We start from the raw sequence: 26,569 nt of genomic DNA on the forward strand, positions 1-26,569 counted from the left end.
TTTTTTGTGATGGAAACTTCAGTTCTGCTCTTAACTGCTTAAGACACTGCTGCTATTTCCTCTGGACTCTTTCCACTGCCCACAAACCTGCCCACTTCTCAGCTTGGAAATCTGCCAAAACATCGACAGGCTGAGAGCTGGGCTGCTCAGCCTGGAGAAGAGAAGGCTCCAGGAAGACCCTAGAGCCCTGTCCAGTGCCTCCTCTTGCATCTCTGAAGTTCTTGAAGCTCCAAGAGAGCTGGAGAGTAACTTTGGACGAGGGCCTGGAGCAACAGGACAAGGGGCAATGGCCTCACACAGAAGGAGAAGAGATTTAGATTAGATATGAGGAGGAAATTGTTCCCTGTGAGGGTGGGCAGGCTGTGGCACAGGTGCCCAGAGCAGCTGTGGCTGCTCCTGCATCCCTGGAAATATCCAAGGCCAGGCTGGACGGGGCACGGAGCAACCTGGGCTGGAGTAAGGTGTCTGCCCATGGCAGGGGGTGGCACTGGGCGGGCTTTAAGGTCCCTCCCAACCCTTGTCCGGGCTGGTGCGAACACCTCGGGGCTGCCGAGGGGGAAGTGATGGAGGCGGGGAGCGGAGCGGGGAGGTACCAGGGCTGTACCGGGGCGGTACCGGGGCTGTACCGGGGGCGGGCCCGGCGCCGGGCGGGCGGAGAGGTGCCGAGGCATCGCCGTGCGAGCGGCGCCCCGTGTGCCTCCTGCGCCCCCGGCCAGCACCCCCGGGCCGGGGCATGGAGGCGGCGCACAGCATCCCCGTGCTCGACGTGCTCCGCCGCTTTGGGGTCAGCGAGAGCTGCGGGCTCAGCCCGGAGCAGGTCCGCCGCAACCGGGAGAAGTACGGCCCCAATGGTCAGTGCGGAGCGCCGGGATCGCCGTGGGATGCGGGGCGGCGGTGGGATGGGGCAGCGCTAACGGGACACCCGCATCCCGCCTGGCACCCTCCATCGGGACCTTCGGGACCGGGATCGGGGCAGGGATGCGGACCCGCACCCTCCCCATCGGGATCGGGATGCGGACCGGGATCCTCCCCGCCGGTCCCGGAAAGGTCCGGGCTGCTGCCGTGGGTCCCCCCCCGGAGCATCCTCCCGGCGCCGGGTGTGCGGAGGATCGCTGGGGATGTGCCGCGGGACACCTGTTGATTAGGGCAGTATTTATCGGCTTATAATTAAAGGCTAATTACCGCGGGTACGGGCCACCAGGAACGTCGGCAATTAGCGGGGTGTTAATTCTGCTGGCGGAGTGACAGAAAGCGGGGAGGGACAGCAATATCTTGTATCCAGGAAGGAAATAGGGGAAGCTCTCACTGCCTGTGGGTGACAGAGGGAAGCCCCAAGACAGCCGTGAGAGGTGTCCTAGAGGGGGGATCTCGCTCACCCCTGCCCTGCTGCGGGGGGCTCCGGCCGTGTCCCGACCCTGCCGTGTGTCCCACGGACCCGGGACACCCCCTGCGAGCAGCTGGGCATCTTCACGGCATTGAGAAGGGGAACTTTTAAAACCTGTGCTTTGAAAGTGTTCAGTGTGCCCAGGAGGGGCTGGCTGGGGTGTCTGGACCTACCAAAGTGATTTTAGGGTGGGTTTATTCGGGCTGTGAGCGAGGTCGGTGGTTAACTCTGCGTAGGAAACAGGAGGGTTTAGGGTGGTTTGCTCCAGTGCTTTGGAGCACTGAGTCCCTTCTCAAACTTCTGCAAGGACACAAGTGTGTAAACTCTCTCCTGGCTTGGAGCTTGTTGCATCTGCTTCTTGCTTGATTCTCGAGGATGAGGCCAGTGAGAGCCTGAGCAGATGCTGGCAGGATTGCTGTCCGCATTTCTATTTGTTGGGAGGGCTGTGGTAGGTGGGATCAGAGGGCTGTGACTCCTCCAGCCCTGAGAGCAGCTGTCCTGTGCTGAGCTGTGCTCAGGGCCCCCCATCCCAGCAGTGCTCCCTGTTCCAGGCAGCTTCAGCTCCCTTCCCTGAGCCAGCATGGTCAGGGCTGGACTCGGGAGCTCTTGCTATGGAGAACCGACACAAGCTGCGAGCAATGGAGCATCACATCTGTGCCTGGAGGCTTGATTTTGGAGAAGGGCAGCTGGGGACCTGTCTGGTTAACTGGGAGGAACCCCTCTGCTTTGGGGGCTGAAGGCAAAATACATCCTTAATGCAGAATATTACACCCTTATCCCACAGGTGGTTGGTCTGATCTCAGGGTATAATTGCAGCCAATTTCTGCTCCATGCCCTGGCCCCACAGGATCTTGTGGCTGAAGGGTGTCACCGATGGGCATCACCATCGTGGGGCTCCTGCTGCCTTTGTCCCTCTGTTTGCCCAGGTGAATCATCATCACTGAGTCAGGCTCCTTGGCTGCTCAGTGGCACCGGGCTCTGCCTTGAAAAAGGGAGCTCAGAGGTGTGCTGTAGGTGCAGAGCAAAGGGTTAGTGTGGCAATTAGTTTGCCTTTAAATTTATTTTCTTTTCGCTTCCTCCTCTTGCAAGCAGTGGCTCTGTACTCTCCTCGCTCGGCAGTTTTGTTTCCCATGAACCCCAGCACTGGGTTTCTCACAAGCTGTTGGTTCACAAGAGCTTCTGAACTTTGGGGTATCCTGTGTCTTTCACCTCCCAAGCAGAGCTTTGCAGCTTTGCATTCTTTGCAGAATGTTGAGGGAAGTGCAACCCTCAGTGAAATGTGGTCAAAGGTTTTTAAGAATTCTGAATTTCTGAGCAGTATTGATATTTTTCTCATGGTGCAAATGCGACATAGACAGTTTAGAACAGCTTAAAACCATGCAGATAGGGATCTGTGTGGTTTGCTTGGTTTAAAACCTTGATTTTAAGCAAAAAGTGTGTTTTTTTCCCAGCATGGTGAGAACTTGCAGGTTGTGTTGTGGCAGCAGGCACCTTGGCTGTGCTGGGATCCCCTTGGGTGTCCTGTTTGGAAGAGCTGCTTGGGACAACGAGCTGGGTTTGGAGATGGGCTGTATTAAATTGCATTTCAATTTAGGTTTAAATTAAACTCTGGCAGCAGAAGTGTGGGGCAGTTTGGTGACTCGTTTGAGCTCTCACAGAAGGGGAAGAAAAATCTTTTGTGGCTTGAAGTGCAGAGCAGGCCTTAAACTCCAGCTACTTTCATTTTCTCACCCTCCTGTCTCACATTCATTCATTTCCTTCTAATCTTGAACTCCAAACTGCTGGTGTGGTCGTGAATCACAATCTAAAATACATCATCTTTCTGAAAAACTGCCTCCTGACGTGCTTCATAGAGCTGCTGGCTGCTGCTTTTTTATTGCATTTAAAAAAATACGAGCTGCAACGAGCTCTGACGTTAAGTGAGAAGCAGCTGTCATTGGTGTGACTGATATATAAAATTATTTCATTTTTTGGGGGCGGTATTCTTTTGGAGCTTAAAATTGTTTTTTCAGACCCAGTGCTCACAAACACATTTGTAGGAGGAAATGGAGAGCAATAGTGATTATTTGGTATCTGCAGTTCGTGGCTGGGGGGCCAAGCAGTGTGCTGTAGATTACTGGAGTGGAAGAAGATATTTCTCCATTAGGAAGAGCTTGTGTTCTCGTTTCAGCTCTGTCATCAGTGCTGTCAGCATGGCCTTTCATTTGCCAAGGAAACTGGAGAAGCCACAGAACATTTAGGTCTCACCATGGCAATTCTGAATCTCCCAAGTCAGTTTTAATTAATAAATGCTTTGGATTTATGTGTCTCACATGTGCCTGGCAGGTGCTTCCTTATACCTCATCCCATCCACCAGCTCCAAGCTCCACAGGTTGCTTTTAGATCACAAAACTTTAAAAAAAACAAACAACAAACAAACAGAAATAACCAAATGCACATCTGTTATTTTATAACAGACTGAGCAGGAGGGTATGGGCATGCAAACATTTTCCTTCCTAAATGTAAAACCAGAGGCACAATTTCCCTCGAAATGATTTGAGTTTTGCCAAGGAATGACAGATATAAACAGAGGTTGCTTTGTGGACAGACAAGTGATTTTTCTGTTTTAAATATAGCTCTGATTTATCTCTTCTAAATGGATTTCTGAGTGTAAATGAGCATACATTTCAGGCAGGATATTGCTGGCATTAATGCGTATGCATAATTTTATTTGCTCCATCGGTAACCTAAATGGGCTGTGAAAGTCAGCAGAGTCAAACTCGAGGCTTCAGCATAGGGGTGTTTATCTCATCTTGTGTTTCATCTCCTCTGACTCTGAAGCTGAAGCCTTGCTGTGGTTGGAAACTCAGCTGGGCAGGACCATCCTTGGGGGCTCACCCATCCTCTTCACCCGCCCTGCTCTGGGGGTGACCCCTCCTTGGAACCCAGTGCTCTGCAGATCCCATGCCTTGCTGAAGGTGCAGCTGTGTCTGGTTATTCAAACCAGCTCAAAGCCCACCAGCAAATCTGCTTGTTTTCCCCAACACACCTCCCTGTGTGTCTGTAAGCCTCATTCAGGATCCCCAAATCCTTGTGTGTCTTTTCCCATGTGCGTGCCTGGGCGGGAGGAGGAGACATCCCCAAGCCCAAAATCCATCCTGGGCTGTGCTGCTGCTCTCCTCAAACCCACCAAGGCTAATTCTTAAGGAGCTGGCATGAGCACACATCTGAGCCCCTGTTTTGCTAAGGAACAGCAGGAATAGATGATTTCTTTCCATGTTTTTGCAGGGTGTGTGTGTACATCCGTCGGCACACGCGTGTGTCCGTGCGTCCTCCGCCTGCCGAGCGGGGCTTGACGTTGAATTAGCTGCTGGCGGTTGCTAATGAGCCAAGGTTATGCTCCAGCTCTCTCTTGACAATAATAAAAAAGGGGAAAAAAAAAAAAAAGGAATAAAATTTCTATTTCACGCTGAAATATTTGAGGTGGCAGTAAGAAGAGGAAAAGCAGCATTTTCTGACTCATCAAACTCTGCGCTCTGTTCCTCTGTGCATCGCCCACCTTTTCCACCCCCGAAACACACGCTTAACAGTCTGATTCATAAACATGCTACGGGTTGTGGGGTTTTTTTTTCTCCTCCTCCAAACCCTTTCCCTGAGGAGAAATGCGGAGGCATTCAAACCTTGCGAGCGACTTCAAATTTGGGGAGAGACTACACAAAGTTTTCGTAATTGACAAGGAAACTTGGGATTTTCATCTCTGTGCCATCCTCTGAGGTTACCTGCATCCTCACCTACCTCTAAAAAACACTGTGAATCAAGAGCAATGTTCAGAAAAACAGACAGCTGCTGTCTAAGTGCTGCAGGAACCAGGGAAGGAAGATTTGCAGGGCAGAAATTCTGCTGTGGGAGAAGGGATTGTGCCTGCAGGTCTTGTGTTTACCCCTGGGGTTGGTCTGCCTTGTGGCACAAGTGTTATTTCATGAATATTTTTATTTCATTGCTGGTTTTAATGCTGGGGGTGGTAGAGCTGGTGCTACAAAATACTGATTTAAGAGGAGCTGGAGGCACTGTGGATGCCCAGATGCCAGTTTGGGATGTGCTTCCAGTAAGGGGCTGGAACAGGTCCTCCAAAAACACCATAGCAGCAAAATACCCCCCTTCTCCCAGGGTAACCCTTTCCCCAGTAATTCAGGTGTCTCTTTTGAAGTTCCTACTCCAGCCAAGACTTTATGGCCATCCTAGAGCCACACTTGTCATCACCACAAAGTCACACCTCTGCTCTTTGCCATTTCAGCATCACTGGTCTTTCTGCGTGTTTTAAACTTTTTCTTATCTCCAGATCTGATATAAAGTGTTCCATTTCTGTGGTTGTCTCCCCCCAGGGTAAATCCCTGAAAAATCCTATTGATATTTAGGTGGCAAGTAAATTTTCCTTTCTATAGCTTCCCTCAAAGCCATTTTTCTGTAAAAAAGCATCACTCCATGCCTGGTGTTGCTGTTGCTTTCTTCCACCCAAGGAGAATTTTAATTTTTGAGAAGCATCCAAGTTGCTGCCTTTTCACTCTGCATTTGATCTGCTCCTGGAAAAGAGGTGGTGTGAGAACAGGAGGCTCCTGGCTGCAGGTTGGGTCTGTCCTGGCACAGGTGATGCCTCTGGCATGCACCCCATGGTACATCCCTGATGAGGGCTGCAAATTCTGGCACAAAGCAGGGCTGAGCAAGGGGAACTTCCAGTGACTGAAAACAGATGGTTGATGTTCCTGGTGGTGACAGCTGCCCTGTGCAGCGCTCAAGACCATCCTGATCCTCCGTGCACAAAACCTCCCTGGAGAGCAGCGCTCCCTGAGCTGTCCTGTGATTCACAGCAGGGATCTGAGCTGGCCATCAAAAGGCACCAGAAACCTCACAGGGCTCCTGCAGCCCTGAGGTGCTTCTATTTTCATAGTCCTGAAAAATGAGGTGGTTTGATGCTTAAACCTCTGGAGGAGCCAGCTTTGATTTCTCTCCCGCACGCAGCGCTTGCAGAGTCAGTTGGGATGCTGATCCCCTTCCAAAATATTGTTGGGGTTTTTTTTAGGGTTATTTTTTGTAAGCTGTGAGCTTGATGTTGAGTGTTTGTATCCTGTGCCTTTTTCCCAGCTGGTGCTGCCCCAGTCCTGGGGAAGGGGCTCCTCCCTGTGAGGCATTGCTGAGGCTGGACCAGCCTCCAAACCCTTCTCTTGGTCCCTCGAGCTCACCTCGGGGGGCAGTGGATGCTCCAACCCCATTAATGTCTTCAGGACTGTTGAAAGCAGGAGTGAGAATTTAAGAGCAACACATTCATGACCTCCCATGGCATCTCAGATGGGGTGGAGGCAATGCAGGCAGCCCCTCCTGCTCAGCTGGAGCCCTTTTGGGCAGGAGAAACAGCTGATTCTGGGGGCACAGGGATGGATGAAAGGGATGGATGGAGGAGAAGGGGGCTGGGGCCACTCTGGGTGGGTGGGTGGCAGAAGGACAGAGCTGTCTGGGGGTTCAGTCCAACCCAGGGCAGTATTAATACACAGAAAACTCAGCACCAACACCACAGCCCATTTATTATTCTGCATCTGATAATTGTTTTCTTGGTGCTATTGTTACTCATGATCTTTTTTTGTATTTCAGTGCTGCTAGCACTGGAAGTAGAAAATATAATAACAACCTATATTTTTTTAAAAAAATCCCTGGCTGCTCAGTGGAGCTGCTGTTGGTAACTCACAGAAAAACAGGTAGCAGAGATCTGGAAGCGTAGAAATGTTGAAAAAAACTGGAGCCAAAAAGCAGTAGAGAAAATTGTGGTTACTCCAGTATTTCCATGACGTGAGCATGCACCGGAGGCTCCTCCGTGGGCGGTTAACCCCTGGCAGGCAGGGCTGCAGGCAGCTGCCTGCTCCCCTGCATCCCAGCGCTGCCTGGGAGGATAGAGCTGCACAGGAGGCTCCTTATTCCCGTTAGGATTGGTGGGAACTGGTGGGAATTGGTGGGAATTGGTGGGAATTGGTGGGAATGGCTCCTCTCCACGCCGTGGCTCAGTGGGTCACTCGCTTTAGTCGAACCAGCCATCTCTGGAAAGAGAGGTCACATGAGTCCAGAGTGCTGCTCTTTTGAAGAGATGCTGAATTAATCCTTGCCAGCGATTAACCTCATGTCTATAACAAACATTTGCCGGTTTGCTGTGGGAACCTCCCAGTTTTTGAGGTTTGGCTGCTCGTTATCACTCTGTAAAAACCTTTTCTCTTTCTGAGCCGCAGAGGTGGCCAGGCTGCGGTCAGGCTGTGGTTTGGTGGTGATCCCACCTGCCTGGTCCAGCACATCCATGGACACTCAGCACTTGTGGTGGCATCAGTTTGGGACCTGTGATGGCTGAAACCTGAAATGTTGTTTGTATCTCTTGTTAAAGTCTAGATCTGGAGCAGTTCTAAACTTAAGGGTCACTGCTCTGATCATCAAACTCCTCCTGAAATTGAAATGGTCAGAAATCTGCTGGATGTGCTGCTGCAGGTCCTGGCTTTGTAACCCTTGGTCCTACATGAACCCACTTGAGATTATATATACATTATATATACATTTACATGTGTGTATAGATATATACACACACACACAAACACATATATATACTATATATATATACACACACATCTATATATATATATAACATTATATGCTTATATATATATACACACACACGTATATATATATACTTATAGATCCCATTTGAGATTTTATATACATGTTTGTCATTTGAGACTCTATATGTATGTCCCATTTGAGATTATACATGTGCTCCATTTGAGAGTAACATGTCCAATATGAGATTTTTATATATATACATATATATATCCCATTTGACATTTCATATATGTACATATATTTATATATTTACATTACATATTTATATTCTATATATTTATATATGTTTATATTTATATATAGCTTGTATATATAAATGTATAAAAGGAAGTCATTTATATATATAAATATGTATATGGAAATTATCTATATAAAAAGTATATCAGTTATACATTAGTTAGTATTTATATATTAGTTATTATTTCTATATTAATATATTTATATAGAATTAGATTAATATAAAATTGCTATTATATTATATAATATAGAATTATAGAAATATTAATATAGTATGTACTATTTATATATACTATATATATTATATTTTTATATATAATATATAACATATATATTTACATAAAATATTTAATATATATTATTTATAATAATAACTATAATATAATATATATGAATAAATAGAATATATATAATGAATAATAATTAATATTTAATGATTTGAACAAATAAAGCCCTTTACGGAGGTTATAAAGCGCAGAATAAGAATGCGCTCCTCGTGTGTGGAGCAGGAGGGCGCAGCCCGGGGCGGTCCCGGGAGATGTTTTGGGGCAGGAAATCCGCTCCTCGCTCCCGCAGTGTCCCCTGGGCTGTGCCCGGGGGTTTGGCCCCGGCTGTTTCCTGCGATCTGAGCGCTCCGGGGATGGGAGGGTGGGAGGTGGGGCTGGGAGCGCGGATCCTGCGCTGATTTCTCTGCGCTCCCGGGGTCCCTGCGAGCGCTGGGCTCTGTGCCGGGAGCGGCCCCGCAGCCGCTCCGTGTCCTCCTGCGCCGGGGAATGCCCAAAACAACTGCATTCCTCTGGGGTTTTTATTTTTTGGCTTTCTGGAGAAACCCCCTGGAGCGCTGGCGGAACCGTCCTCAGAGCAAATGCAAAGCTCCGGGGTTTTTGTGTTAGATATGGGCTTTATCTAATCTATTCTATTCTATTCTATTCTATTCTATTCTATTCTATTCTATTCTATTCTATTCTATTCTATTCTATTCTATTCTATTCTATTCTATTCTNCTATTCTATTCTATTCTATTCTATTCTATTCTATTCTATTCTATTCTATTCTATTCTATTCTATTCTATTCTATTCTATTCTATTCCATTCCATTCCATTCCATTCCATTCCATTCCATTCCATTCCGTTCTATTCCATTCCAATTCCATTCCATTCCAATTCCATTCCAATTCCATTCCATTTCCATTCCATTCTACTTCCATTCCATTCCTTTGTTCATATTTATATATTTTTTATTTATATTTATATATTACATTTATTTATTACATTATATTATCTTTATAGCCATTTATATATTTATTTTATATATATTTTATATATAATTATTATATATTATTTTATATATTATTTTATATATACTATATATATTTACATATTATTTTATATATTAAATATATTAATGTACTTCTTATATATATTTATTTATGTGATATATTTATTTTTATATCTTTTATTTATTTAATTAATTATTAGAGGGCTTTGGGTTTTTTTTTTAGTTTGGTGTTTGGTTTTGGGTGGGATTTTTTGGTTTTTTGTTTGTTGGTTCTTTAGTTGTTGGTGTGTTTTTGGGTTTTTTTTGTTCTTGTTTTCATTTGTTAGTTTCGTGGGCTTTTTTTATTTTGGTTTTTCTTTTGTTCTTTTAGATATTTCTTTTTCTGGTTTGGAAACAGTTTCCCTTGCATCTGTCAGTGATAAAAATCAGTTGTTTTTTGGGAAGGCTTCGTGGGTGGGGGAGATTCTCTCCTGCTTCCTTCTCCAGGGGGATTTCGAGGGTCTCAGGGTGAATCCCAGGGATGTTCCCATCAATCCAGCCTGGCTGGAGTTTGCCAGCCTGGGATAACCTTCCCTTTACCTCCCTGTTTGCACTTTCCTTTTTCCATTTTGCAACCTCCCAAGTCAACAGCAAAGCTAAATTAAGGAGTATGTGGGGAGTGAGTGGAAAAGTAAAAGTGAAAAAGGCTGGCTCAGCAGTGCAGGGTGGGAGGGGGAAGTGATGGAGCTGCTCTGGGCCTCACAGAGGGTTCCCCTTCTGTTTATAAAGCATAATTCAAATTATTTTCCCCTTTTTCACACAAATATATATATGTGTGTGTGTATATGTATATATATATATGTATATCTGTATATATATATGTATAACTGTGTATATATATGTATATCTGTATATATATACACATATATATACACACGTATATATATACATATATATACACACACATATATAATATAGATTTTTATATATAATATATCTACATACACACACATATAATATACATATATTCATATAATATATATAATAGGAATATATAGTATATATAAAATATCTGTATATATGCATATATACATATCTAATACACATATATATGTATTTCACACAAATATATATATGTATAACTGTACACAGAGGTGTCTGTACAGATATACATATATATATACATGTATATATACATATACACAGATGTAATATATATGTATATCTGTACACAGATATCCCTGTGTACAGATATATATAAGATATTATCCTTATGCACAAATATATGTTGGTATCATGTATGTATACACATATGTATAATATTCCATCTTTACAGTCATGCACACAGGTATTATAAATATTTGGAAGGAGATTATGAAAAAACCCTAGAAGGGACTCACATTTCCAGGGATGTGTGAGTATCTCATTCCAGGAAAGGAACTCCTTCAACTACACAGAAATGTATGATCCTCAGACAGTTCATCCATGAAAAGTATTAATTGTCCAACCTGCCCCTTTTTCCCATCCAGAAAAACAAATCTTTTCTATCCTACAGAAATTTTTTTCTTCTGATATAATCCAAACTAAGGGCTGGGTAGACTTCATTTTCCATGAAAACCCATCCAAGAGGATTGCTGAAAATAGACTGTTCTCTGAGAACAGATACCAGAAAAAGCAAAGGGAGGGGCAGGTCATCTGGGGCAAGGAGTTCTGCAAAATAAATTAATGATTGATAATCTCAGTTGGGGTTAAAAGCAGCTCATTAGCACCTGTGTGGTTTGGGGATGCATCACCCTGCAGATACACTGGATGTGTTTTATCATCCTGCTTTTATTGATCACAGGAGATGGATTGGGATGGGATGCTGTGTTCAAACTGGGTATTCCCCACAGGTTTGCCATGACAGAAAACAAACAAATGGAAAAAATACTCCAAGCCAACTCCCTGCAGACCACAGCACACTGAGGATGGAGCTGAATCCATTCAGGGAATATTTCCACCCCAGAGTTCACAGGCTGGGTTTTCAGGATCCATAAATGCACAGTTCCTGCCCTGGGGCTTGGCTGCAGGCAGCAGGATTGATTAAAATATATAGATTAAAACATAGCAATTAAAACAAACATCAGCTTTTGGAGGGGACAGGGTGAACAGGTTCCTCATCTTGGCAGGGAAGGGGAAAAGATGTGGTTTGGATTTAAAAGCAATATCCTGTAGTTCTTGGTTTCTGTTTTCCTTTTTCCAGTTGATGCTGCAGGTTTGGGGCTTTGTTTCAATAACTTTAGTTACAGTTGTAATGTAATTTATTATTTCTGTTCCTTACTTATTTGTATTATTTATTAGTTTATTTTCCAAGACATGTAAATGTGATATCCTTAATGGTTGCTTACAGCCACGTGTCAGTGTAAAGGGATATTGGAGCTGGTCCTTGGGAAGGCAGTTTTGTTCCCCCACTGAGCACAGCAGCATTTGCTGTGTTCTGATCAGCATCTCTCCTCCAGAATCAAATACATTCCTTTGGAAAAAGTCTCATTTTCTTACCTGGAGTCTTTCCAGCTCAAATATTTTTTGGAAAAATCCTTTGGGAATCCTCTTTTTTTAGAAAAAAAAAAATAATCCCAAACACTACCCCACCTTGTTCTTTCCCAGTTCTTCCAAAATTCAGCTGAAAGTCTCAGCCCAGTTTTGGTTCCTCCCCTGGGGCGTTTGAATCTTGCTGGGGCTGGGCACTCTCTGAGCTGACCTGGCAGCAGGGGCATCACTGAGGCTCTGCCACCTCTGCAGCTCCCTGGCCTTGGTTTCCTAAACTGCTTCCCAGCACTGCCAGGAAAATGTTATTTTCTTCATGTTGGAGTCTCTGCAAGTGGCCAGTTTGTCCAGTGTGCCTGGAGGGGGTACAAATCCCCAGCTGCACTGTCCCCTGGCCTGGCTGGGGCTTTTTCATCGCTGTGCTGGCTCTGGGGGTTGGCTCTGGGTGGCAGCTGAGCATCTCAGGGATGTGGAGAGCCAAGGGCAGGAGGCTGCAGCAGAGCCCAAAACAATGAGAAAACATTACTGGCCAAAAATTCCCAATTTATTTAACACTTAGCTGAAAAATTAGGCTTAGGGTGATAAAAGAGGAAATAAAAGGGTATTTCTAGGGTGGAAGAAGAGAATATATTGAAGTTGCAGCACGTCCCTTGGTTGGGGTTGTGGTAATTTTGGCAGAAGGTTCCCAGATGAGGCAGAGTCACTGCCTTGCCTTTCCCTGCCCTTATGGAAAGGGTCTGCTTGAAGCAGAGGTAGGAAGAAGCAAAAAATACCCAACCTAAAACTAAAATAATCCACCGAACCTTTGGCTTTATTTTCTTCAAGCTCCTGTAGTGGTTGTGGGGGTTTTGGTTTGTTTTCTCCTTTTTCCAAAACCGTTACTATTTAAATGCAGATTTTTAGCTTTTCCACCCGGGAGCCGGAGCTGGAAATTCTTTCCACTGCGTTGGTGCAGGAGGGAACAAACCGCTGCTTTTAGTTTGCTCAAATAATCCATCCCTGGCTGGAGCCACGGGTTTCCTCCTTCCCTCCCACTCCCAAAGTGATCCCAGGGTCTGCTGTGGGTGCTGGTGGGGACAGGGGACATCGCTTGTCCTCCTTCTCTAAGGTTTTTCCTTTAAGTTTCTCCAGGACTTAATTCTTGCAAACGCCTCATGGGCACTGCAGCGACGAGCCCAAGTGGGCAGCTTCATTTTTCAGAGCAAAACGGGCAAAACCTGGTGTCCTTATTTTCCTGGCATCAAGGAAAGGAGGTGGGATATTGGCAGGGAACTAATTTGCTTTTTACTGTGGGATGGGAGGAGGATGCTCAGGGCTGGGCAGGGTTTATGGACCCCCTGAACTGCAGTGAAGGGAAGCTTGTGCTGCCCAACATTTTGGGGATGAGCCATTTCCAAGAATAAAGGAAGTTTAAAGTGGGATGGGAGAGGCTTTCCTTACTTATTTCACACTGTTTCTCGGACCATTGGTCTGGTGCCACACTTCCTCCATCCCTGTTTCCTCCTCCCTGGACAGTGGGACATGGTGGTGGTGGCTTTTCCTGCAGCCCAGGGATGTCGTGTCTGATTTTCTGGGGAGAAGGAGAGAGCATTGGGCTGGCTTTGCTTGGTGCTTTGCTGCTGTTGGGGGGCACATCCAGGAGAGCTGCATTTCCTAGTCCCTGACCTGCTGAGATCAGCTCAGCTGGCCAAAAAAGGAACAAATGAGCCTTTCAGCTTTCCCCCTCTGACTGCAGCAGTGGGGCTGTGGGTGCCTGGTGCCCCCAGTTCTCCAGTGGGACCCCGTCACTGTCCAGGGGGGATTGGTGGTGCTGGGCTGGGTTCAGAACCTGTGAGTTTGGAAGAGCAGTGTGAGGGTGGGATGAGCAGCTGGTCTGGAGCTCTGTCTGCCTCCGGAAGCCTTGTGACCCAAACCAGGAATTTTTGGGGCTGAATTTTTTTGCCAGCCATTGGCAATGTTCAGGTGCCAGTGAGGAAAATGGTTGGATCATCTTACCCTAAAGCATTGCCTGGAAAACAGCAAGGGTGTTTCTGGCCCTTAAACCTCTGCTATCCATCCTCATGTGCTACTCACCCAGCCCAGGCTGCTGGCCTGAATTTGCTTATTTTTGGGGTGGTGGATTCCCAGCTGGGAGAGTTCTGGGCTTTTGCAAAGTGCAGGGCACGGCTGGAGCAGGGATGAACGCTGGGGAATTACAGGAACAGCAAACCAGCAGTGTTTGCCAGGGGAGGGGGGGTTGTATCTCGTTTATTTTATCTTTCTGTTGCCTTTTGAAGCAGCCCTGAATGCGTGGCTGTTGCTGGTGTAAGTGAATCTCACCTGGCACACAGGAAAAAGCAGCTGTGGGGCCATAGGCAAATAAGGTGCTGGGGCTGGAGGGTTACACCCAGAGCTCTGGAGGGGAAGGCACAGGAGGAAACCACCCATGGCTTTGGGAGCAGCTCCATTGGGGTGGTGGAGGACAGGGGAAGGGCTGAATCCTCTGGGATTGGGTTGTGGTACAAAGCACAAGGATGGGGATGGATGTCCCATCCCTGGAAGCGTTCAAACCAGGCTTTGGAGCAACCTGGGAGAGTGGAAGGTGTCCCTGCCCAAAGCAGGGAGTAGGAACAGGATGATCTTTAAGGTCCCTTCCAACCCAAAGCATTCTGTGATGCTCCCAGTGCCTGCCCCTGTGAGGTGATTTTTAATGCAGGGTTATTTCCTGCGTTCCTTGGGCAGCAGAGGATGGGCACAGCTGGAGATGTGAAGGCCTGTGGGCTCACATGCTCTCCCTGCAGCTGTGCCTGTCCTGGCCATGCAATCCAGCAGTTTTGGGGAGTGTTGTGCAGTGCTGGCTGTCACCAGGGATGAGGCAGAGCAGATCAGATGTCCCTCCAGGATCCTTCTCATGCAGCCCATGGGAAAGGCAGCCAGTTAAAATAACAGTTTATCATGCCTGGTGTCTTGTGGGATGGTGGAAGGATCCCAGAGCAGCTCTGCCTGGGTTCCTGCTTTATGTCACAGGATAGGAGCTGCTCTCCCAACTGGGGTTGTTTTAGGGTTTTCTTACCCTTTTCACTACTATTTTACTGCCTGTCAGCAAAGTCCAAAGGAATTGGATGCATCCCTTATTTTGCACATCCATTTCCCTTTCCCTGCATATGGGAAAAGGTATTAAAGGCAGGGGGGGAAAAAAAAGTGATTACAACATAGAAATATAATTTGAATTAAGTTATTTAGAGCAGAAAGCTGGGCCTGGGTGTGATATTTATTATTATTCTCCCAGAGGGCATCATGCTCTTCGCACATCATCTTGGGGCAGAAGGGTTTCACATGAGGGAAATCTGATTTTATCCAAGGGAAGCTCCTGAAATGGTGAGGGAAAATGGAATTTCAGTGTTCACCCTGCAGGGTGTTTGCTGTTGTGGATTGCATCCTGGACTTGAATGTGCACCAGGGGTTGCTTTGCCACATGTTGGCCTGTGAGAGCATCACCTTGTGCCTCACTTTCCCCCAGAGCAGAGTGGGATGCAGTACCTCAGTGCAGGATGGAGAAGCACCAGCTGCTCTCAGGATGTGCTCCAGGGATTTTTGCTCCTGTTACAGCAGGAGGACCTCAAACATTTCCTTGAAGCGCCCCCATTGCCGCCCTGTCCCAGTCGGTGTTTGCTTTGGCCGGGAAAGCGGGGCCGGCTCTCCCCGGGGACACAGAGGCTGTCACAGAGCCCTGGGGCAGCCTGAGCTTGTGCTCCTGGGTGGCACCAGTGTTTATTTACCTTTTCATCACCTGATTTCCGTGCCCTGCCATGTTGCAGGCGCCAGCCCGTGGGCTGCCAGCTCTGTTTGAGTTGGCAGGAGCTGGAGATTAACCTCCCGCTAAAATAACCCGACGCCAGCCCCACGTCTGCCCAGGGTGGCCGGGCTCCTTGCAGGCCCTTAGAGCATCTTGTGTGGGTTCTCTGCAGCCTGGTACAGGCCAGTGTCACCACCTGATGTGAGGCCACAGCGAGGAGAGATGTCCTGATGTGACAAACTCAGAGCTCACAAGTTTTGTGTCACAAAACTTGGGGTTTGGTGAGTAGCAAACCTTATTTCTAGTGAGACTTTGGATGTGACAGGAAGAAGCTCCAGCCCCAAACCTTCCTGTTTTCCAGTGGGTTTTTATCAGTTCACACCCAAAACTGTGGACTTATTGTGACTTTCTGCCCTTTTTCTCTGGGTGTTTGGTGCTGAGCTGGCACATGAAGAGTGGTGGAAGGAGTCACTGATAGCAGGGTATCGCTGCACTCAAATTTGGGGGTTTGGGAGGTGCCTGCAGCAGCATTGCTGCGTTTGAGGTTTGGTGGCAGTGACGGCGTAGTCACTGTGCCACCGCCGTGCTTCAGCTGCCTGCCCCAGTGCACGTGTTTCCTGAGCTCACAGAAACCTTTTTTAGTGCTTTAATCAAGATCTCATGCAAAGTCCTGGCTCTGTGAGTGGCGTTGCTGCCACTCTTCATGCAAACACAGTGTGGGAGAAGCACTGAGAGGACTGTGGTGTTTCGGGTGGCTGCTCAGGGTGGAAAGTCACCCCGGGGCACCCCGGCCGAGCCAAGACCTGTGGGACCCCTGGCTGCCTCCCCAGGGCACCTGCCTGCCCTTTACCCTCTTACCTTGCACCCTAAAAGTGGAGTCTGGATGGAAACAGCAGCAGATCTCTTCTGCTTTTAATTTTGGAGGCTCTCTGGGCTGGGGAGAGGAAGCTGGGGGTGGAGAGGAGCTAGCTGTGAGAGGACAAGAGCCACTTCACTCTGACACGCTCTGTAGAGTGAGTTGAAACCTTAAGGAATCTGGAGTTACACACTAAGGAATTGCAGGATTACAAATACATGGAAAATAGAAAAGCTGAACTCTAAAGGCATCCCATTGTCCAGTGGTCGTGGGACCCGCCGGTGCATGCGAAGGGAATGTCACCTCCTGGGGATGGGGGGATCTTGGGCAAGCTGTGATGGGTTCTTGGGAGCCCAGGGGTTCCTCTCAGGTTCTGCAGGTGACTGGGCTTGGGTTTGGCTGGGAACAGTGTGGATGGAAGCTCTGCACCCACTGGGGTGGGTTTGGGAGGACAGCTTGGAGCAGCTGAGCATCAGCTTTGGATTTGTTTCCTAGAGCATTGCCGGCTGTAAAGTACAACAGATTAATAGGAAATATGGTCTGAAAGTTACAGCCCCCAGTGGGGCTGTATGGGGTTTCTGGCAGGGAATTTTATGGGATGGTTGGACTTCTGTGTCTTGGATTTGGAGAGGGCAGCTCCTGAGGAATATTTTTTTAGGCAAGGCTGAGTGTAGGAATAAATGCTGCCGGAGCCACTTGCAGCAGGAAAAAGATGTTTCCAGGGCTGCTTGCTTGGTACTGGATTGAGAAGTTTGAGGACAAGCTGCCCTGATGTGGGAATTTGAGGAGAAAAATTTGTATTTTGGGGTACTGAATGAACTGCTGGGCATAATGGAAGGGATTTGTAGTCCGGGTCCAAGTCACTAATTATCTTTTTATTTTTATCATTTTTTGCTGCATTGTGCTACTTGTGTTGTTCATGAAAACCCACAGAGCTCCCTGCAGAAGAAGGTAAGTCATGGGCTGGAGGTGGCAGTTCATGCCTTGAGTCTGGGTGGAGTGTGCTGGGGACAAGGAAGAAGGAATCTTTGAGGTCTTTTAATCTTGGTTTTAATCCCAGAGAAAGCTGGGCTGACAGTAGAGCTTCCCTGTGATGGTGAGGCTACCTCTGTGAATAGAAGCACAGAGAATTTGGTTTGAGTAGTTAAAAACAGACCCAAGTAAAACCAGGGCAGTGCCAGAAAATAAAACATTTCATTTTAGAGAGAACCCCCCACAGCAATGCTGTGTCCTCACCGATGCCCACGGCCAAGGGGCACCAGAGCAGCCCTGAAACAAGCAGGGATGCAATTCTGTGGGTCTTAGGGGATTTTTTTTGAGCACTGACTGTTCTTGGCTTCATGTTTTCCCACCAGGAAAGTCCCTCTGGGAGTTGGTACTGGAGCAGTTTGAAGACCTACTCGTCCGCATCCTTTTGATGGCAGCTTTTCTGTCCTTTGTAAGTACCCAGAGCTCGGGGTGGCACCTTCTGGGGCACCTACAGCCTCAGGTGACATCCAGAGAGGAAAGGAGGCCAGGTGCCTGTGGGACAAAGGAGGTGCAGCAGCAGAGCTGTGGTTTCTAGGGCATAGTGGCAATATCAGTGCTTGAAGATGGGACTGGTGGATTTTTCAGTAATTCTGATCCATCCAAAAGTAAAATCAAACAACTCCCTGGGCTGCCTTCTGTTTTCATGGGGCTGTTCCAGGCTGATGGTTTGCAGTGCCCCAGTACTGAACTGTCAGTTCAGTTTTGCCCACAATCTCTGCCTTGAGAGCAGCTCTGTGTGAGGAGAGGTTTCCCACCAAGGTGCTGGAGATTGATTTGAGTGTAAGAGTGTTTGGCAGTAGGATGGCAAAGCTGAGACTCCTGGCTCTTCCTTTCAGATGTGACTCATGGGTAAATAAAGGGGAAGGCTGGTCCCTTGTGGGGTTTAATACATTCCCAGAACAACATGCAGTGAAGTGAGGGCAGGTAAGGCAGGTGTGAAGCCCTGTTCCAGAGGTCAGGTCTTTGTGCCAGTGCCTCTGTTGACACAGCCCAGGTCCATGAGCAGTTAAATGGAGCAGAAATATTTGTGTGTGTGCTTCATTTGTAGTATTTTATGAGGCCTCTGTGGGATGGAGAGGGGGCTCAGGGTGGTTGAAGCCACAAGCTCAGTCCCTGCTCTGCAGAGCTGCTCTTACTGCACTGATTATTTGTGTTCTGCCTGGGATGCCTGATGCTGCCATGCTGCCTGCTCTCCCCATTCATCAGCTCGTGGCCATGGTCTCCCCACGGGTGCACTAAACACAAAGAGGGTCTGCAGACACTCATTCAGGCATTGCATGGCTGTTTGCTCCAGCCCCTCTTGTTCAATGCATCAGCTTATCCCAGCACAGGACTGCAGGCTCCTGCAGTGGGATATGGAAATTCCACTCTGTGACCAAGCCATGTGGGTCTGGCCACCTCCAGGTTGTTTCCTTTACACCTGTTGTTTGGTTCTTGTTTCCATCATTCCTCTTAAAACGCTGCTGCTCTTGTTTGAACCTCATTGTGCTCCTTCTTTTCTCTTGCCACCAGATCCTGGCCTGGTTTGAAGAAGGGGAGGAGACCACGACGGCGTTTGTGGAGCCCATTGTCATCATCATGATCCTGATTGCCAACGCTGTGGTGGGTGTGTGGCAGGTAAGGCACAGCCCCCGTGCCTGTCCTCGGGGTCTGCTCCACCTCCCTGAGATCCTTCATCCAAAGGTCTGCTTGCTTCAACCCCTTGGAAACTCATTTGCCAAAGGTTCAATTTTCACACTGGCCATGCTTCCCCATGCCCCTGCAGCTGTGCTCAGTTGCTGGCTGCCTCTTGGCTTGTTCTTTCAGTCTTCCTTTGATAATTCTTGCAGGTTGGAGCTTATCTTGCAGTTATCCAGGCAAAAACCGCTTGTCTCCTGGGCCGGGGCCAAACACATTTTCCAAGGGAAGGTTTTGCTCTGTCCACCAGAAAGCCACAGTGCCCCTCACCTCACTGTGTCCCTCCTGGGGATGTGCAAATGCTTCAGCCAGTGGTGCTCCTCTTTTGTATCTATTCATTCATTATAAGGCCATTTATTAATCTGAGGGGTGGTTGCTGGATGGGGACAGATACAGTTGGTTGGGATACGCCGCTTCCCAAACCAAGAAGGAGATGATCAACCCCAAAGGTCCAGGAAACATCCAGGATCTGGTGTGGTTTAAACCAGCAGGAATCATTTTGCAGAGGCTGAAGAAGACATGGTGCTTGTCCCATCCATGGTGTAAATGGATTCCAAAGCCAGGGCTGGAGTTTGGGTTGGCAGTGGGTGGGGAAGGAGCCTGCTGGCACCAGCAGCTCTGCTCCTCTCTGCTTTCAGGAGAGAAATGCTGAGAGTGCCATCGAGGCCCTGAAGGAGTACGAGCCTGAGATGGGGAAGGTGATCCGCGCCGACCGCAGCGGGGTGCAGCGGATCCGCGCCCGCGACATCGTCCCCGGGGACATCGTGGAGGTGGCAGGTAGGGGACCATCACCCCAGGCCACGGGGTCAGATGGGGAGGTGCCACTGGCCAGGGGGGTCCCCCCAAACCTGAAGCTCTTCGGCCTGCCAAGGCTTTGCCTGAGCATCAGGCAGTAGAGAACAGCAGAAAAGAGAATAAAAGCATCCATTTCTGATGCAGGTTTTGTGTCTCGGGAGGGTTTCCCCTTTTTCTGGAAGAGCTAGGAGAACTTTTCATTTTCCACCAAGATTCCCTGTTTCTGGAAGTGGCTCTCCCACGCACATCCCTGGGCAGGGCGTGGGTGAAGGGCCAGTGCTGGGTGCTGCTGCAGGGCTTCCCTGGGAGCTGGGGCTGGCTATCAAGAGGCAGAGGGGATGAACTGCAGGGTGCTTTCACCTCGGGGTGGGTTGTACCCCCCAGCCCTTCTGTTGGAGCTGTGCATTCAGCAGAGCTTGCCTGGGGGTCTGCTGCCTGCCCCAGCAGAGCTGAGGAGGATGCATTCCAATTATTCCGTTTCGTTTCTTCCTAAAATGATGCTGTAAATCCCCAGAGCCACAAAACTAAATCCTCTCCTTTCCTCCTCGTGGCCCTGCTGGTGGAAACATGCTGCAATCCCTCCTGTGCCCAGCCAGCTTGCTGTTATTTATGTCTTCTAGTTGGGCTTCAGCTGGGTGATGAATACAAAAATTATGGAGGGAGGTTCAGGCCAGCCAGATCCTCAGCTGGGTGAGCTGGCAGCACTCCCAAGCCAGCGCTGACAATGCAGTCCAGCTGCTGACCTGGCCTTTAATTAAATTAATGAATTATTTATAAAATTCTTCCATCTTTCCCCAAATCAAATGCCTGCCCATCAGCAGTCCAATATTACTTTTTAATGGAACAATCAACATTGAGACTGGAATGGAAAGAGCTGAGCTCTCTGTAGGGGTTTTGCAAATTATTAGCAAATTATGTGTTTAGGAGGTTATGGGAAGTGGTGAGGGTGCTGTCAGGTGCCTGATAGGAAAGCACACCAGGAGGAAAAGCTTTGAAACTGGGGTGGACATCCAGGTGATGCCCTGGATATGTGACAGCACAGGCAGGAGGGACTGGCTGCTGTTTGCATGTGCAAATGCAATAAATTTGGCAGCAGAGAGCAGGAAACCTGTTAATGCTGAGACAAGGAGGGGGGTGGCTGGAAGCTGGCAGGCTGCTTAAGCCCAGCTGAGTTTTGCCCTGTTGTGACAAGGCCATGGAGGTGAGTCCTTGTGCAGGCAGCTTTTGCCTTTCCCAAAAAGCACAGGCAGAACATCTCTTTGGGAGCTCCTTTGATTGCTGTGGTGCTCAGGCAGTGCCAGTGGCCACGGCCAGGCAGTGTCCTCCTGTTTTCCTCTCTTTCTCTTGGGACACTTGTGGTGCTGGGGGATCAGCACATGGTCAGTACCTTTGCTCCCTCTAAGATGCTCCAACCCCCTTGAACAGATGCAGAGTCCGAGTCTGTGCATGAAGTGGATGTTCTGGGGAGCTCTGTGCTGTCACCCCCAAGCTCAGTGTCCCCCAGATGGGTGTGACAGGGAGCAGGGGAGGTCTGGCTGGATGGCAGAGGCTGCTGCTGCATCCTGGAGGGTTGGGATCTGCAGCTGGAATAACTGGCTGGGTGGTGGAGCAATGCCAGCCCCCTCCCGCCGCGCTGGGGGGGTTTACGAGCCCCGGGAGGAAGCGCTCGTTAAAGTCTGGGATTTGAGAGCATCGTTAGCAGCCAAGCCAGCAGTGTTGTGTAAGGGATGTGAGGAGCTGGGAGCCAGGGATCCCTCGGCCTCAGTGTTTCCACAGCCTCAGAACGGGGTTGTGCTGATAAGGGAGCAGGAGGAAGAAACCCAGCGAGAAAAGCATTTTAAAAGTGTTTTTTCAAGGAAGCACTGGTGCCTTGGAGGGTGGTGTTGGATGGCTGGCAGTGGATGGGGAGTGTTCACCTGTGCCATGCCAGGAGAGCCAGGGATGGTTGTTTGTGGTGGACTCTGGAGATTTTCCACCATTAGCAGCTTCCAGTCAGCCCAGAGGAACCTGAAGCAGGGTTACCACTGGCATTAGGAAGCTCAGATTGCTTCAGCATGGGTTTTTTTTGGAGGAAAGAGGCAAGGTGGGGGTGCAGGGGGATTTTGCAGAGAAGAGGAGAGACAGGAACATGGTGGGGAAGCACAGCAGGCAGGGCACCACCAGGGCTTGGCTGGGGGCAGACTTGTAAATCACAGACAGACAAAATAAAGCTTTAACAAAGCTTTAAATGCAGAAATGAGGTATCCCAGTGCAGGACCCTTTGCCAGGGGCTGGACCCCTCATTGCTCTGGGCTGGGTGCTGCTGTGCACCTGCACATGGTTGGTCTCAGTTTGGGGTTTGCTGTCCCCATTCCTGAGGTGTTGGGTGATGCCAGTGCCACCTGACAGAGCTGCTCTGCTCTTGTCCTTGCAGTTGGTGACAAGGTGCCAGCAGACATCCGGATCATCGAAATCCGCTCCACCACCCTGCGGGTCGACCAGTCCATCCTCACAGGTGTGTGGGGGCCTCATGGAGCAGGGGCAGGTTCCTTCTGCTGTCTTCCTGGAGGCAAATTTTGGAACTGATGCTGGGATAAGTGCTTTTCTGGGATGGGAAAGGGTGGGAGAGCAAGATTTAGATGATGCTTGGACCTTCCCAGATCCTCAAAGTCATGGCATGGTCTGGTGCTTGGGTATCCTTCCTGCAGAACACAAAGCCTGGGGCTCTCCTGGGTGGCATGTGGGGTTTGACATCCCCATGGTGGGTGTTTGGATGGTTTGGGGGCAAAGTGCTGCTCTAGAGCGCTGTGGGGTGTGTGATGCAGGCTTGGAACAGGGATGAGCTGAGGCTGGAAAGGGAACATGGGTGATCCATCTCTCCCTTCTTGCCTTGGCAGGGGAGTCTGTGTCGGTGATCAAACATGCTGACCCCATCCCTGATCCCCGGGCTGTCAACCAGGACAAGAAGAACATGCTTTTCTCTGTAAGTCCCTTACACCTGTCTCCACCTCTCCTGTGGTTTTCCAAAGTGCAGAGGCTGCTGGATGTGGGAGATCTCTGAGCAGAGGAAGGCAGTGCCTGCATAAGACCTGAATCCATAAAAAGAGCCCCAAATCCATAAAAATAAGAACCTGCTTCATTTGGATTTCATTTGGGCTGTGGCACATAGGGCCTTTAAATACCTTGGGCAATCTCAGAGCACTTTTTTTCCCATCAGGTAGGATGCATTATGGATGGGGGGAGAGGTTTGTGGTTGAGCCTGGAGCTACTGCAAATTTGGGTTTCCTCCTCTCTCATGTTCTTCTCAGGCAGAAGTCAAGTCCTCGAGGGGTTACAACTCTCAGGAAAGGCTCTCCTGTTCCTTAGGGTGTGTTTATATAAAAACCCAAGATGTCCCATTTTCCCTTTAAGCAAGACCTCATGTTCTCCTTTCACAAAGAGCAACCCATTTCCCCGCTCAAACCAAGAGGTTTCATGCCCACATATCCACTCTGCTCCTTTCCTCCCCTCGCAGGGCACCAACATTGCAGCTGGGAAGGCCGTAGGGATCGTTATTGCGACAGGGGTGTACACTGAGATCGGGAAGATCCGAAACCAGATGGTGGAGACCGAGCCTGAGAAGACACCCTTGCAGCAGAAGCTGGATGAGTTCAGCCAGCAGCTCTCCAAAGTGATCTTCCTGGTGTGCATCGCCGTCTGGGTCATCAACATCAGCCACTTCAGCGACCCCGTGCACGGCGGCTCCTGGTTCCGGGGTGCCATTTACTATTTCAAGATTTCGGTGGCGCTGGCGGTGGCCGCCATTCCCGAGGGCCTCCCGGCCGTCATCACCACCTGCCTGGCGCTGGGCACGCGCCGCATGGCCAAGAAAAACGCCATCGTCCGGAGCCTGCCCTCGGTGGAAACCCTGGGCTGCACCTCCGTCATCTGCTCCGACAAGACCGGCACCCTCACCACCAACCAGATGTCTGTGTGCCGGGTGAGAGCCCGGGGTCTGGGGGTGCAGGGGAGGTGCTGAAGGGCATCCCATCCTGTGGTGGTGGGCTCTGTATCCTCACCAGTCGTGTCCTGTTAGCAATGTGGGGGTGAGCAGGGAGGAGGAAGCCCTGAGGATCTCCAGACAGAGCCAGTAAGGATCAGGGCTTCTCTTGGCTTGGGTGTCATTAGAAAACTCACTTTTATCAGCAGACCATTGTGGAGGTGCTGTGTTGCAGTCCCTTTCAGGGGTCTCTTTCCAGGAAATTTTCTTCCTGCTGGGATGTGGCACTGAGAGCTCCTGGAGATGCCAATGCAATCAGCCTCCTCTGCTCTCTTGCTCTTTTCCCCCTGTTTTTAACCTGACCAGTGAGAAATCCTGGACCATGCAAAATTATAAAGCCTGGACCCATGAAAAGCATTTCTGATGGAGGGAGCCCTGAGTTGGTTTGGTGAAGAGTTTGAAGGCTCCTCATCTACCAGAGAGTTTTGCTCCCACATGACTGGCCATGTGGAGAGGTAACCTGTTAGGAAAGAAAGCCTGGACCATCTGAGCACTTCTCAGTTTTCCCGTTAATCCATGAGTGTCAGGAAAGCTTTTTGCATGGCTTTGGCGTGCTGTTTTTATAGGAGAACCTTGGAAAATGTGTTGCTGTGGGAAAAAAGGGACCTGGCCAGCCTCCCTCCTCTCTGACACGCAGATAGTGTGGTGGGAAGCTGTGACAGTGCTGCAGACTGGCCACAGGCTTTGGCCACTGCTTAGCCCAGCACAAAGTGCAGATGAATGGAAATGTCTGGTACTTCTGCCCTGTGGATGATACAGAACAGGGCTGGAACAAAGCAGGGAGCAAACTGCCCATGTCTGGATGAGGAGGAGGTTCCCACCAGCCCCATTTTCAGAGCCAGTGATGCAGCAAAGCAGAGACAGTGTGCTTGGGGTGTCCTGGGCTCTGTCCATTGCAGGGGGAGAAAGGAGGAGTGACCATGCCTTCCCAAACCACTTCCTAGCAGAGGGTCTGCTCTTTGAACTTGGAAAAGAAGTGCCACCATCCCCTGCAGTGTGGCACAGCCAGAGGAGTCAGGATGGTGATACTGGGGCAGGGAGTGGGACAGAGTGGGGCAATGGGATACAAGGGTTTTGGTATCAGTTGTCGTTTGCAGAATGAACTCAGTGACTTCACAAAAAAAAATAAAAAATAATTCAGTTAAAAAGTCAAAATATCCTCCAGCCCATCTCCCCATAGCCTCATTCCAGTATCTGTTTATTCACTTGGCTGGATCCTGGCTCCCAGGGCACAGTACTGGGAGAAGGGCTGGCCCCAGGGCGTCCAGCCAGGGCTGTTAATGTTTAATGGACAGGGATTCCCGTGCTGACGTGGGCAGGACGGGGCTGCCAGGGCCCTGTGAGTGGCAGTGGGTAAATATTTGTGCTGGGCTGCTGTTGGCGTGTCCGGGACACGCTCCTGTGCCAAACACTCAGCCATGGGGGTGAAGAGCCAGAAATCCCTATCAATAACCTGGGAAAATATATTAATTGAGTATGATTTCATTAACTTGCCCATTAATTGGGCTGCAGGGCCTGCTGCTGAGCAGGACCTGCTCACTGTCTCACTGCTGGCATCAGGTCTGCTGAGCTGTGAAGTGACTCTTGAAGGGTTTCAGGTCTGGTGTGGAACCCTCAGCTGGGATTCAAGAGCTGTGCTGTGTCTCTGGGCCCCAGGTGGTCAGCAGGGGTGAATCTGTGTCCCCCAAAGCCACCCAAAATGAGGTGCTTTCTGCTGAGGACTTTGTCCACCCAGGATAGCTCAGATTTTGGTACTTTTGTTCTGACCTCAAGTCCACCCAAGGTTACGGTAAGAAAGCCACAAACCCACTTAGTAAATCAGAGTAAATCTGTGGTTTGTGTCACTGCTGGGGGTCTCTGGGATCACCATCTCCCCCAGCCCAGGGCATGGAGGAACCAGCAGCAGCCTCCTCCCAACCATGAAATAACCGTGGAGCAGTGGGAGCCTGGCTGGAGGAGAAGGGACATGGAAGCATCTCACATATTTATCCCTCTCTGCTCTCACATATTTAAATCACGCTCCTAAAACTTGCAGCACCCTACCTTGATTTTACAGGAAGGTGGCATTTGAAAATCAAATCCCAAAGCAGAGATATGGGCTGGGAGTAGGGTGCTGGAGGGGACCCAGAGAGCAGCACTCTTAGGCAGCCCCCTTAGACCCCACAGCTGAGCTGCACCCATGCAGCATTCCCACCTCCTTCTATTGCTCCTGATTTTTTCTTTATTATTTTTTGTGATGGAAACTTCAGTTCTGCTCTTAACTGCTTAAGACACTGCTGCTATTTCCTCTGGACTCTTTCCACTGCCCACAAACCTGCCCACTTCTCAGCTTGGAAATCTGCCAAAACATCGACAGGCTGAGAGCTGGGCTGCTCAGCCTGGAGAAG

The 26,569-nt window shown here is 49.1% G+C and overlaps 1 protein-coding gene across 1 annotated transcript in view; it reads left to right on the forward strand.

The window, feature by feature from the left end:
• Positions 1–641: 641 nt before the first annotated feature.
• Positions 642–26,569, forward strand: part of ATP2A3 (ATPase sarcoplasmic/endoplasmic reticulum Ca2+ transporting 3) — a 45,965-nt gene continuing 20,037 nt past the window's right edge. Inside the window, exons 1-8 of the mRNA XM_015646886.2 lie at positions 642–851; positions 17,597–17,614; positions 18,019–18,101; positions 19,205–19,309; positions 20,008–20,146; positions 22,578–22,658; positions 23,041–23,126; positions 23,658–24,122. Of these exons, the coding sequence (XP_015502372.1) occupies positions 734–851; positions 17,597–17,614; positions 18,019–18,101; positions 19,205–19,309; positions 20,008–20,146; positions 22,578–22,658; positions 23,041–23,126; positions 23,658–24,122 (1,095 nt within the window). The 5' untranslated portion in view covers positions 642–733. The remainder of the gene's footprint in view (positions 852–17,596; positions 17,615–18,018; positions 18,102–19,204; positions 19,310–20,007; positions 20,147–22,577; positions 22,659–23,040; positions 23,127–23,657; positions 24,123–26,569) is intronic.

The sequence above is a fragment of the Parus major genome, chromosome 19 (genome assembly GCF_001522545.3).
Source record: "Parus major isolate Abel chromosome 19, Parus_major1.1, whole genome shotgun sequence".
Taxonomy (NCBI): Eukaryota; Metazoa; Chordata; class Aves; order Passeriformes; family Paridae; genus Parus; species Parus major.